General features: G+C 44.6%; 1 protein-coding gene across 1 annotated transcript in view; it reads right to left on the reverse strand.

Moving 5' to 3' along the window:
* Positions 1-2,542: 2,542 nt before the first annotated feature.
* dipk2ab (divergent protein kinase domain 2Ab) overlaps positions 2,543-14,468 on the reverse strand; it is a 35,127-nt gene continuing 23,201 nt past the window's right edge. The window contains exons 3-4 of the mRNA XM_079661100.1: positions 9,496-9,799; positions 2,543-4,809 (exon numbers count right to left, since the gene is read on the reverse strand). Of these exons, the coding sequence (XP_079517226.1) occupies positions 4,463-4,809; positions 9,496-9,799 (651 nt within the window). The 3' untranslated portion in view covers positions 2,543-4,462. The remainder of the gene's footprint in view (positions 4,810-9,495; positions 9,800-14,468) is intronic.

Consider the following 14,468-nt stretch of genomic DNA (forward strand, 5'->3'; position numbering starts at 1 on the left):
TGAATAAGATATCAGCAGTTTGCCAGGTTTGGAATATGACAGGCGAGGCAAAAGTCATGTAGAGATTTAGATAATATGGTCTCGGGAACACTTTACAATGGTTCCCACCTCTGCCTTCCAGACTTCCCTTTACGCTGATGATAAGCAGGAATTCGGGGGTGGATTTCAAAAACGCTTCGGATTTGCAAAGTGCATGCTGATATGGCGAAGGCAGTCACATGATAGACAGCACAATTACTTCCTACCTGTTTAAAATGCTGCCTGTCCCCTCACCAGTTGCAGATTAATTGCAAAATCCACTCTTACTTTGAGTAGTGGCTCCAGCACAAAATATATAAAAATAAGCTGCTCTTGCCTCCATTGTGGTTTTTGACAACGCAATTTATGGAAGCATGCTCACTTGCAGCAAATTGGACAATGCAGTGAGGAAATTTGCTGTAGATTTTAACACATTTCCAGATGCTCTTTCCTCCACAACCATATCACTTAAGTTTTTAATTTTCCACCTCCTACCACTCTATGTCCAATGCATAAATTCCCTGGTGACTGTCCCTTGAAATGGCCTCATGTTTATTTAAACTCAGAAGGCTGCGGTTGAAGCGCCCGCTGCCCCGTTCCCTTTATTTCTGCGGTGTTTTTCTTTTAGCCAGCCAACCTCGGAGCCATTCATCAGCCGGGCGAAGTGTAGCTACAACGCAGAAAGGGCTTCACCACAAGGAGTGTGACATCAGCTCTCCGCACAAACCAGCGGGCGTGTCAAAGAGAAGCACAATTACAGAGGAGGTGGAGAAACGGCCATGAACAGGGAGAAGGAAAAACGAAATAAAGGGGCGGGGTCAGTCGTGTAGCTTCTAATTTTGGTCGTGGCTCGAGTACTACTTTGTTCCACCAAAGGCTTTCATGCTACCAGCAAGACCGACAGACAGGAGAGCTACTGAATTAGCAAAGACCACACTAGAAAATACCAAGCACGCACAAGAAAGTTTAGTAAAGGAGGCCCTCTTCAACTTTTTTTTGGGGGGGGGGGTTTCCCTTTCCTGCAAGGTTTAATGGGTGATATTTAAAAGTTCCTGAACATAATGACATCACTATGGGGCACTCACGCTTCTATTGGCTAGCACTTGGTATTTTTATGTACGTGACGGAGACGGCCAGCTAATCAATCAGAGCAGACTGGGCTCTGGTTTCAGACAGAGGGTGAAAAGAGGTGCTGAAGCATGAGAAAAATAAAGAGCTTTTTGAACATTAAAGTGTGGAAACAGTAGAGACACTACATACTGATATACACCTGAACATCAGCAAGAGAGGACTCTTTAAAGTAGAGACACTACATACTGATATACACCTGAACATCAGCAAGAGAGGACTCTTTAAAGTAGAGACACTACATACTGATATACACCTGAACATCAGCAGGAGAGGACTCTTTAAAGTAGAGACACTACATACTGATATACACCTGAACATCAGCAGGAGAGGACTCTTTAAAGTAGAGACACTACATACTGATATACACCTGAACATCAGCAGGAGAGGACTCTTTAAAGTAGAGACACTACATACTGATATACACCTGAACATCAGCAGGAGAGGACTCTTTAAAGTAGAGACACTACATACTGATATACACCTGAACATCAGCAGGAGAGGACTCTTTAAAGTAGAGACACGACATACTGATATACACCTGAACATCAGCAGGAGAGGACTCTTTAAAGTAGAGACACTACATACTGATATACACCTGAACATCAGCAGGAGAGGACTCTTTAAAGTAGAGACACTACATACTGATATACACCTGAACATCAGCAGGAGAGGACTCTTTAAAGTAGAGACACAACATACTGATATACACCTGAACATCAGCAGGAGAGGACTCTTTAAAGTAGACACTACATACTGATATACACCTGAACATCAGCAGGAGAGGACTCTTTAAAGTAGAGACACTACATACTGATATACACCTGAACATCAGCAGGAGAGGACTCTTTAAAGTAGAGACACGACATACTGATATACACCTGAACATCAGCAGGAGAGGACTCTTTAAAGTAGACACTACATACTGATATACACCTGAACATCAGCAGGAGAGGACTCTTTAAAGTAGACACTACATACTGATCTGAAGCTGGAAATGAACATAATGTCCTCTTTAGTGTTCATGTTGTGTATTTTATAATGAAAGCTTTTCCAAATGAAAAAAATCGAATCTAATTGTCACAAAATATCTCACACTGCCGCAGTAAAACAGTTATAAAATCCTCTCCCAAATATGGATAAAAGAGAAGGATCCTAGTTGAGTGGAGAGGACAACAAAGGAAGCCCGGGCTTGGATCCAAATTAGAGGAAAGATGAAGATATGAAAAGATCAAACCCGATATGAGGAATGAGAAAAAAGGGAGAGGAATTGGCGAACGCTGACATCCAGCTGAGCCTCACTGAATCAAAAAGGCGATGTAGACTCGAGGCAAAAATCGCCTGCAACTTACTCGGGGAAATAATGAAAAGAATCAAGAAAGAGCCCACACACAGATTAAGTGTATATATCTATATATATATATATCTTCATTTATTTTAATATTTAAACCCACTAAAAGTTGTCAATACAACTTTTGAATGAAAGGCACAGGAAAAATCAGACAATGCTGATACTCAAAGAAAACAAAGAAATTACAGTACAAAAGTGGACAGTTAATTACGCACGTACAAATCCCTCCAGGTCCTCCATTCAGAGGAAATATTTCTGACACAACAAAAGGAGGGGGGGGGGGGGTTCGAAACCAGAAATCCATTAGCCAAACGTCTCTTTATTGCTTTTCCTCGTTGACAAGTTTAACGTCAGCTCCCAGGGTCTCGCAAATTGCAAAAAAGCAACCGCTGTGCTTTCCAGTTTCCCCCCGAACATGGAGTGGCTCATAGTTACTTGATTATCTGTTGACCGAGCTACACACAACTCCACTGGGCCTGATTCACAACATCTAAAACAGATGAAATACAAAACACACCAAGCCGAAGGGGGGTTTTCTTTAAGACCTCTCGTACTCCATTACCAAACAAGCCTGTATTTGTGATTTAATTCGTTCGGTCCACCGAGAGTAAAATCAACCGAAACCGCTAAGTGGTGCTGAGCGTTTAAATATTAAAACAGAGATTTCTGGGCTGCAACATTTTAAAAGCGCAGGTCAGAAGCTGCTTCTGGAGCAGGGAATCATTCGGGATCTCTTTTTTAACATCGACTTGATGGAGGTAAGTGCGCTCAACACCAGCGGGAGGCGTTTGACAGTTCATTTATCAATTAAACACATTTTTAAGGAGAACTCGACACTGGAGGGCCGCTGCTTTGCTTTTATTGTGTTTTCTGGACCTCTTAAGAATCACTTCATTTCCCTCTTTCATTCAGTCGAGATGTTTTTAAGCAGAAAGAAAAAGCATCCATCATTAGTTTATTATATGGGAGGTCAACAAAGCAGAGGGGGGTTATTATTATAATGCGACGTCTTTGAAATCAGCCTGCCATCTTTTATAGGATTGTGTACACATTGCTTTGGACAGCTCTACTGGGGAACAACTGGAGGGAGAGGTGCTGTCACTCTGTACTGCTCAGGTTCTTAATATTACATATAGCCTCTTTGGTATAGGCACATCTGCATCAAGGGACCACTGTCCAATATTTCCCTTCCTTTTCCTATGTGCAGCTGTCTCACTCTTCCTATTGGAAAGGAACAAAAAAACACTCAAAAGGATGATTGCCAACTGGAACCTGGAAATCAAGTGATTGATTGGAGTAGCAGGAAATTAGACTTATATAGCTGTCAAGGGTTTTCTTTTGCTCCTGCATGAAAAAACCAACCCCCCCCCCCCATCCCGACCCCCTGCCTCTCCTCTCGACCTGCCGCCTGACAGCAGGAGATTCATGCTGCTCCGCCTTCCCTGCAGCCATGCTACAGCGAAAGCAAAAGCCATGGCACAGCAGAAATGTTGACGCACCAGTATGCTTAAACTCAGCCCTGAATAAAATAAAGAGAGATCCTGGGTGGGGAATAAAACAGATTCAATGTTATAAAACAGCAGTTCAGGAGGGGGGGGGTGTGGTCTGTGCGACGTCGCTGCCCTTGTTGCTAGGATACTCTGGTTTGCGGTAGCTCGAGTCCAATGTAGCGTGAGTACCAGAGCCCTTTTCCCCCCAAACCCACGGATGGCAGCCCACCCTGGGAGAGGAGAGGTCGCCTCACCCCCTCTCTGCCCTGGTTCTGAAGAGGCCACACTCCTCGTCACCACAGTCAGGTGAAAGCTAAACTTAATCTGCTTTTCATGTTTGGATTCTTACACTTCCTGATGCAAGACCCTCTGACTGCACAAAGGGGAGCGAATGACATCGTGTAGGAGAACCAGGAGCGTGAGAGTTCGGAGATGATGAGCGCAGTCTCTCTGGAGCGAACGCCGACTACGTTCATTACCTGGCCGTGACGGAGGAGGACGAGGCGGCCAGCTGGGTGAGGTATTCCCGCAGCTCTTTGGCCGCCTGGAAGCGTCCGTATCGCTTTTTGGGTCGTGTGCACTCGTCCAACAGGCTCTCCAGCTGTCCGTCTTTGGCTATGTGGGCGGGGGGGTCGTGCAGGAGGCCCCCTGTGGTGCCCCGCCACGTAGCATAGCGCGACAGCAGGTTCTGGCACACGGCGTAGTAGTTGTGGTCCACGGTGACCCGGGTGCAGAGCGAGTCTTTGGAGAAGGACAGGCAGGCCTCGCGGTCGCACTCCTCGAATCGACTCTCGTACCACACGTCGAAGTTCTCCGGCTTATCTGCAGGAGACAGGAGAGGGGGGTCAATTAAAACACAATGATCAGATGAATGTCTTGGTTCTAACACAGAGCACATAGGACAGATAACCAACCTGCAGTTTACAAGTTAGAAAGCTTCTCAGATATTCCTTTCCTTTAACTGTTATTAAAATGTCAAACAGCTACAGGTTCAAAACTGATCTTGAAAGAATACACCCAATTGTTGGACAGCATAAGAAGAACTATTCTAGTAAAGGTTTGTGCAAATTATTAGCCAAGAAATCAACGTGACTAGAACGGTAAGGTGCCATATTCGACAATCCAAGGGCACTAACGGGAAATTCTTTTTCCGCCGTACAAAGCCAAACAACTCATCTGCACTTTGATTTGACAGAAATGAACCACTTCCCAGATTTATTGGGCAAATAAAGCTGCTTTCTCAAGCTCATTTCCCACAGCTTTTCCTCTTTAGGGGATTGTGCCGTGAAAAGGAGAGAGCCAAGAAGCTAGGAATGATGAGAGAGAGAGCGATCGGTTTGTGCATTAAAACGCAGATCGATAGTGTTGTCGGGCGAGAGAGGAGGGGGCGGGACCCAGAGGACGCAGAGACGTAATCAGCGAATCAGCGTTTGTAATGCACTTCTCCTCCGGCTCATCAGAACAACTCAATCAAACATCCAGCGCTGCCCTGTTAGCAAGGGGCCCCTGTGGCCCCCGAAGAGGAGGGGCACATCAACCTCAATCAGTGGAGGTGATGGAGATGGATCTGCGTGTGTGTGTGCATGAACACGACCGCACACACACGCACATAGAGACGTTAGCGTGGCAGCAGCAAGGTGAGGTGAAAGCAATTAATGTTTGAGAGCTGGCCATGCATCAAACCGCAGCACTGATTGACAGATGGCATCGGGAGAAAACACACACACACACACACACACACACACACACACACACACACACACACACACACACACACACACACACACACACACACACACACACACACACACACACACACACACACACACACACACACACACACACACACACACACACACACACACACACACACACACACACACACACACACACACACACACACACACACACACACACACACACACACACACACACACACACACACACACACACACACACACACACACACACACACGCACACACACACACACACACACACACACACACACACACACACACACACACACACACACACACACACACACACACAGGGCCTAAAGTGAACAGAAGGGAGGGGAAGGTTCAAACTCAAGGACGACGATGAGCACAGCAGAAAAAGTACTTTCAACCACAAGAAGTCTGAGGTCTATTTACTTCCCCCCCGATCCCCTCTGCTCCGCTCTTACAGCTGGCCTAACAAAGCCGGAATATTTCCAAAGCAAATGAAATCATTTCCAATTCAAATGAGCGGGGGCCACCTCGCCTCTCTCGCCTCCTGCACCTTCCATGTTAAGGAGCTCGGGTCAGACTCGTATACATTCACCTCACACTTCTTCTCCTCTCTGCAGCGAGGAGGGACACCGCTCTGAAATGCTTGTTAGCGCAGTTACTTGCATTCAGGAGTACGAGCATGTTTTAACAAAAGCAGCTCCCTGTTAGAGTGCATTATTGAAAGTGGGAGAAAGAAAGAAGAGTGTCTGTGAAGTGTGTTTGCATGTGCCAAGGAGCGGAGAGAAGGAGTGACGTGTGTGTTACATTATACAGCATGTGTCTTCAAATAAAAACATTCACTGGGGGTGACACCGTCCTCAAACACTATAAACTCAATGATGGGGAGTGGGTTCTTCCGCACCCCTGGACTGTGCAAACACAACTTGGTAACACAGAGTTTTATCTCGCTGCATCCATATGAAGACCCCGGACAAGAGGGGTGTGTGTTTTCGTGTGTCTCTCTGCGTGGTTGCAGATCAATTGGCGTCGGTTACGACTGATGAGATCACACACTTTAACTCGCCTTCAATCTCGGCCTCTAATTGTAAGGGATTGGATTTTCTGCTTGTAGAAACCTCGGGGAGGTTACGGCGTCTATTTCCTGTCCGACACGTGACCTCGTAATATTCATCATCACACACACACACACACACACACACACACACACACACGGTAAGCAGCTTGAGTCGCCGGGCTCTAAATGTGTCGGCCAGACAAAGAGAGTCTCAACCTGGATTGTGCTTCTGGACGTTCAAAGGGCTAGTGTAACGGGGGTGGAAAATTGCAGCCACTGGCGATACGATGAATATAAATACACAGTTTTAAAAACACGGCGCACACACACCGGCTTAATCACAGAGAAAAAAACTACAGGGGAGTGCCTTCACTTTTCACACTTCTAAATGTGTTTTCTGCTGACTGATCATGTAATTTGGCAAAGTGGCACTTAATCTCAGGATAAATTCCACACACACACACACACACACACACACACACTGGTGGATACCCTGGCGACACAACAGTTTATCACTGTAATAGGATTTCTGCAGGAGGGGATACATCTAAAAGGCCTGACTGGGTGGTCCTTGTGAAGTAGCCCCCGGGAAGCAGCACACTGCCATGCTGAGGGGGTGATGTATAGCTTACTCCTTCTTGTTATGAGGTTTATTCTGAGAGGAAAACTAGGGCAGCAGAGATGGCTTGTTATCCGAACTTTGCTTTGATTGGGACGCGTGTCGGAGGGGTTGCTGGAGGAGTGTATTCTTAGAAGAAGAGGGAGAATTTGAGCATGTGTGAATTTGCACACAGCCTTTCAGTCCCCTGAGACCGTTCCTCGAACCTTGCATCAGAAAGTGCAGTTGATGGTCGAGACATACAGCGCAGTGTTTTCTACAGAGTTCAACATGTGTTCAGTGTTTGAATCAAAGCGAGGCTTTTGAGGAACAACTACTGCATGAGAAGACAAGCAAAGAACTTTTACTTTTACTGTCGCTACTTTCACTAGATTTTGATGAGAACACTTTTCTACTTTTACTTGAGGAACATTTTGAATGCAGGACTTTTACTGAAACAGAGTATTCCTACACCCTGGTACTTCTACTTTGACTCAAGTACAAGATCTGAGTACTTCTACTTGTACTCAAGTACAAGATCTGAGTACTTCTACTTTTACTCAAGTACAAGATCTGAGTACTTCTACTTTTACTCAAGTACACGATCTGAGTACTTCTACTTTACTCAAGTACACGATCTGAGTACTTCTACTTTTACTCAAGTACACGATCTGAGTACTTCTACTTTTACTCAAGTACACGATCTGAGTACTTCTACTTTTACTCAAGTACACGATCTGAGTACTTCTACTTTTACTCAAGTACAAGATCTGAGTACTTCTACTTTTACTCAAGTACAAGATCTGAGTACTTCTACTTTTACTCAAGTACACGATCTGAGTACTTCTACTTTTACTCAAGTACAAGATCTGGGTACTTCTACTTTTACTCAAGTACAAGATCTGAGTACTTCTACTTTTACTCAAGTACACGATCTGAGTACTTCTACTTTTACTCAAGTACAAGATCTGAGTACTTCTACTTTTACTCAAGAACAAGATCTGAGTACTTCTTCCACCTCTGGTAAAGTAATTTGTAGGGGTGTCCTGAATACCCTTTTTCGGGCTCCAGATATTCAGTAGTAATCAGCAGCGAATATTTGGCCAGCAGCGAACCGAATTTCGGTTAATTCACGGCATTCATTTTGTTATTCTACAGTATTGTTGTTTTATAGTTATTTGTTAATGTAACCCTTTTTGTGTTCTTTGAAATTGAAAAGGATATCACATTGTGTTTGTTACTTTCGTTGCAGTTGTATATGTCTTAAGTGTAATTTGGCTTGGCTTCCTATTTTGGATGGACATGCTTTCATTTTGAAGGAGAGTTAGCGCTGTTGACAGGAAGTTGTTGTTGCTATGGAAACAACGTGACTGAGATTAACGGAGAAAAAGTCATATCTACATAAAGACGGAGTCGGAGAAAGTAAACGATAACGTTTATGGTTAAGTGTTAGCACCCCCCGAAGAGGCACAAGCTCTTACGTGCAGCGTTCAGTTATTATGCTCCGCTGCAACTCTGACTACTTTTAAATCCAGGCTGAAGACTTTTCTTTTTGTCGCTGCTTTTAATTGAACTATTCATATCTCAGACTGCACTGTAACTTTTATCCATGTATTTTTTTCTTTTAATGTTTATTTGATTAGCTTTTCTTTTTAATGACTGATTTTAAATCCCATTTTCTTAATGTCTTTCATGTTTTGTAAAGCACTTTGAATTGCCTTGTGTTGAAAAGTCCTATATAAATAAACTTGCCTTGCCTATGTTGATATTGGAGTTTTCAATCAATTCAATTTGGCAGCCGCAGTTCAAAGCGGCTGCCAAAAAAACAAAAAAAAGCAAACAACGAATATCCGAATAACGAAATTGAAACCCGAAAGTACTCCAACGAACGAATATTCGGATATTCGGGTACAGCCCTAGCAAAATGTATAACATGTAGTTTTAGTGTAATGTAAATACTGTCCTGGAAAAAGGAGCATTTACTTCCTCTGCATCTCCAGCTGCGGTGACGCCTAAAGGTGTAACCCACATGGAATCGTCATAGCAACTGGGGAAATAAGGAATCACTGGCAGACACATGGACGTAAACACCCACACATACAGTACAGGAGGCGTTAGTACTCACTCTGCTTGATCAGCCTTTTGTCTGCCACCAGAACGTTCTCCGCGTCGACGACGATGACCTTCCCGTCGCGTGGGCCGACCGCGAAGTTATCGAAGCTGACGTCGAGCAGGTAGAGGGCGAACTCAAAGTCGTTGTTGGTGAGCTGCTCGGCGATGTCCATGAGCTGACGCGCCAAGTCTACCCTCTTCTCCCAGGGCGCGTTGTAGAAGCTCCACAGCTCCTCGCCCACGTAGTTGACAGCCACCATGCGCCCACACGCTCCCAGGTACTTGGCGAACGGCCACCCTTCGTCTGAGGGGAAGCTCTGCAGGAGGAGAATCACAGGAGAATGTTGTTTTTAGAAATAGATCAAAGAACATCTGTAATGTAGCGTTGGCTGGAAGTAAAAACAGAAATACCCTGTTGGATTTTTAAAAACACATGAAGTGCGAGGACCTTCGCAGTGTCAGAAAACATTTGTTTGACTTGCACGGTATCTAAATAAAGAGAAGGAAAAGAAAAGAAACCCCAGACATCAGACACAGAGCTGTGGGCAGCCGGGGGGGATGTTTAAAACACAATGCTAAGCACGACGGTGGAGAATCTGCCAAAGGATCACATGAATCCGAGCCAGCACAGGTTATAACGGATTAGATTTAATAAAAGAAAAGAGCCAGTTTGTGTTAACCCCCCCAGCTATGAGCGGATACACTCAGCGCTCCAGAGAAGTGATGGGAGGTGATTTGTGGTAGCAGCAGTTAGCAGGAAAGCCTCATGTGTACTGATGCAGCAGCGGGGCGATTTAAACTGCTGCATGATGTTTCCAACCGAGTTCATGCAGTTTGGGCGTGTTGACGAGAAAACACCGTGTAGTACAAGGTTACAACTGATTAATAATAACAAGGTGGTGGCATCACCGCTGCAGACCCTAATCTCTCTCAGATTCACTCCATGTTTTTAAGCTCAAACAAACACAGGCAGCCGTTATGTGCCATCGCTCAAAGTCAAATGGAAAACTTAAATGTGAGGCAGCTGCGTGGCGTTGCTAAGGGACTGCTTTCTGTATGTCTGCTGCTGCTGCTTCCCTCCCTCTCATGAGCTCAGGTGACTCACGCCCTCCATACATCACTTTCCTTTTCTGCCGCTCCAAATCCCCCCTTTCTGGCAGCCCACAAGTGATAAGCTCCCATCTTTTACAATAAACCCCCCTGCCATAGGCCCCCTATCTCTCTCCATAAACACCCGGCCATATGCTAGTTTAATGATAGCCCGCAATTTCCATGTAACAAATCTCTCCTAGGCTGCTGTTTCTGGCAGGCAGCCGCCGCACAGACAGAATCAGGAGTTCATGTTTCACAGGAGCCTCAGTACCCACCCTCCCTTTCCGAAAGCTCGGGTTGCATCGGAGATAAGGCAGCGAACGCACCGTGTCACTGCAGGTAAGGTGTGAACTTCTTATGACTGTTGAGTCTCACTTTACACATGGAGGTAATCCAATACTTCACCAGCCTTCAATTCATGTCCAGAGGGGGGGTTTTAAATATGCATGGCTGCCCTAACTCCCTTTAAATTTTAATGCAATACAAATTATTTAAAAACATACATTTTAACCCACCCGCTGGCCAACCAGCTGCTGTATCTCAAAGACAACAGCTGGACCTCTGCCATAGAGGCGGTGGTTCAAAATGTGACAAAGACATCACAGCAGATATGCTGGCAAATGAAATTAGAGCCACATTGAGTAGTGTTTGGACATTTTGTCTCAAACCACGCTGTTCTTAAACTTCTCTTGACTGGGATTTAATTTTCTGAGAGTTGGGAGAAGTACTCAGATCTTGAAATCTACTTAGTTACTTTAACCACTGCTTGAACACCAAAGCATAGGACCCCACCTGTGCTATCGAACACCTAAACCCAATTAAGGCATTGCAAGGGGGCGTTAAATGGACAACGACCTTGGAAAACAATACTTTCACACTGTGTCTATACCATAGGTGGCTCTTCTGTTAGATCCTCCACCAAGAGAAGGGGGGAGGACAATTATAAGTTACAGTGTTGGCTGAGCCCATTTCCCTGAGGTGACCCAATCAATTGCATGCCAGACAAAAGTCTTTCCAGGAAGCGCTGCTGTCTTCCAGAAGCCTGTCTGTCTGTCTGAGTCTGTCATACTTACACTTGGCAATAACTCACCTCAACCTCCTCGGAGAAACCTCTTGTCTAATAGCCTACCTCTACATTTTCTGATATAGCAAACTTGACAGGAAGGCGAATCTGAGGAAGCAGATATGTCTCGAACATTTTTTTTTTTTTTTTTGAAAGGAGAATGGTGGGCTGACTGACTTCACTCCCAAATACTGAGCGTACGTGTATCCTGCCAATGGGCATTCCTACACAGGAGATTTTAGGATTAGGGAATTAACAAGCTAAATATCTAAAATGGCTTTCTAATTTTTTTTTAAGTATACACAGATTAGGCTGGATCAGCTGGATCAGTTGGATCCCTATTAGGCTCGCTTCCCTTTGACCCAGATTCAAACCTTCGGATCGCTTTATGTTCTGGGGCCAATCTAAGCGGCTCTCGGTCTTGTTGACAAAACTTAGCCTGTCCAATGTTTCGGCTTTGTAAAAAATAAAAAGCCATCCTCTCTCTCTCCCTCTCCTTCTCCCCTGGATGGATAAATGTGTTGGGAGAGGAGGTGAGAAAAGAGAACGACAAACAGAAGAGACAAACAGGACTGTCTTTCACTTCCTCGCTCCAGTGGACAGAAGGAATAAACCAGCAAAGACCTGCCTGCTAAACACATCTCTCTCTTTGTTGTCAAGTTGCTGCCTGAATGGGAGGGAAAGTAGAGAGACGGCGGATGGGGGAGGGAGGGGAAGGATGAATGCCCTGAGGCTACTTTCAGACACTGTCAACGGCTGTTATGAGAACGCCTTCGTGGCTGTCCGGCCCTCGTCCGCGGGTCTTAACAAAGATGTCGCTCATTCTCCGCTTCAATTAGCGAGGTCTTGACAACTCATACCTATTTTTACGAGCCTCCTATATTTAATATGCCCAAAGTCTAAAAAGTGAGAGCTACTTAACAGGCAGACAGTGTCCAAAATGATAAGTGTGTAGAAAGTAGGGATGTCCTGATCACCTTTTTTTGCTCCCGATCCGATTCCGATCATTTGATTTTGACAATTTGCCGATACCGATTTTTCCCGATCCGATCTTTATGCAATGCATTAAGAGAAAAAAGAGCATTCAAGTTTTCCCTTAAGGTTATTTTTTTATTTAAATTGGATATTCTATCCAACATGGATATAGCTTCTTTCTTTCACAGCAGCATTGGATCAGTTCAGTTGTGCAGCATTGGATCAAAACAAAATAAAGCTTATCAGTACTTGTTAGCTTACTGCTACTATTAGACACTGCGCCCACTCTGTTGCCAGATTTGAGAGAAATAAGCAGGTCTATGAAAACAAGCTCCAAAGAAGCAACACATACATGATGTTGTGTCATTTGAAACCAAAACTAAGGCCTCAGGATGACTTTAAGACTTGAACATGGTCATTTTTGTTTTGTAACATTGAATACAACATTTAAAAAAAAGTATTTAAAAAAAAAAAAAAAATCCCGATCCCCGATTTTTTTCTCCCGATTCCGATCTTTTGAAAATCACGTGATCGGCTCCGATCCCCGATCACGTGATCGGATCGGGACATCTCTAGTAGAAAACCTTTCCTTTTTTAAAGAAGACCCTATGAGACCTACATGTTATGGTATGTCTTTTTGTATTTCGTATCCATTTGACTTGTATTTCACATTCCTTATTTATAAATGTCTTGCAATGGTGTGTATCTGTTAGCACTGTCATCTATGTGTGTTAATCTGTAAAGCCCACCAATGTTGTGCTATTTAAATAAACTTTGATTTGATTTGACAGCGTAGGCAGGCACATGGAAGTGGGCATCTTGAGCAGCGGATTTAAAATGGCCCGATGCAGAGCTGGATAAATACTCCACAAGTCCAACCAATCATTCTCCCTTAGTGCGCTTTAAACGGTTACCCTACAGAAGTCATTAACGTCCGCAATGAGGCGTTGAGTAGGGGGGGCTGGGGGTGGAGGAAATAAATTGGAAAGCCCAGCCTCCATGCACGTGTGTGGCCTCACAGGTAGGGAGTTTTACAAGTCGTCTGTCCATGTGATTCACAAATGCTGATGGTGCAAATCTGCCGAAGTCACATCTCAGCGATTTTTACGGCTTTAAAAAAAAGGTCTTATCACTTCTTGTTCCTGTCACTGGATAAAAAACCTTTTATCTCCAGCTTAGCAAAACCTTTGACTTATAGAACCTCTTTTCTTTTGTACGTTTTATGGCATTTCTTGCAGTGTTATTAAAAACTATACTCGATGTGGTCAGGTGTTAAAAGAGCTGACCCACCAGCCTTATCTTGGGGTAGAAATCCATAACAACCTGAAATGTGGCCAAAATTGTAACACAGGCAAACCGTTCACTCTGCTTCCTACGCTGTCCCCAGAAACTGAAGCAGTGGCCCTAGTACGTTCTAAACTAGAGTACGCCAGCTCGGTCTGAGACCCCTACACTGATGAAGACAGTGACGCCCTGGAATCAGTACAAAGAAGAGGTGCAAGATTCATTTTTTGAGATTATGAACGGGACAGCAGTGTCACAGAAATGCTCAAGCGGTTGAACTGGGTGAAACTAAGTGAAAGGTGGCGATTGGCTCGTTTGGTTCTCTTCTTCAAGATAGTCCATAACATCTCAGCCATCGATGCACCAATGTACCTCGAGCCATACTCCTTCTTTCCGAGAACAATCAGAGAGTGGAACTTGCTACCAGAAGAAGCCGTCATCGCAGAAACCGTGGAGTGCTTCCGGCAAATTTTAAGAGACGTTTAGCGGGGATCATCCATCCCCCACTGAGCGTGATACCTCTGGGTTCTGCTCACTATTAATCCAGATCCAGTGTTAGAGGAAAAGAGAGT

The sequence above is a fragment of the Notothenia rossii genome (genome assembly GCF_949606895.1).
Source record: "Notothenia rossii genome assembly, chromosome: 12".
NCBI lineage: Eukaryota > Metazoa > Chordata > Actinopteri > Perciformes > Nototheniidae > Notothenia > Notothenia rossii.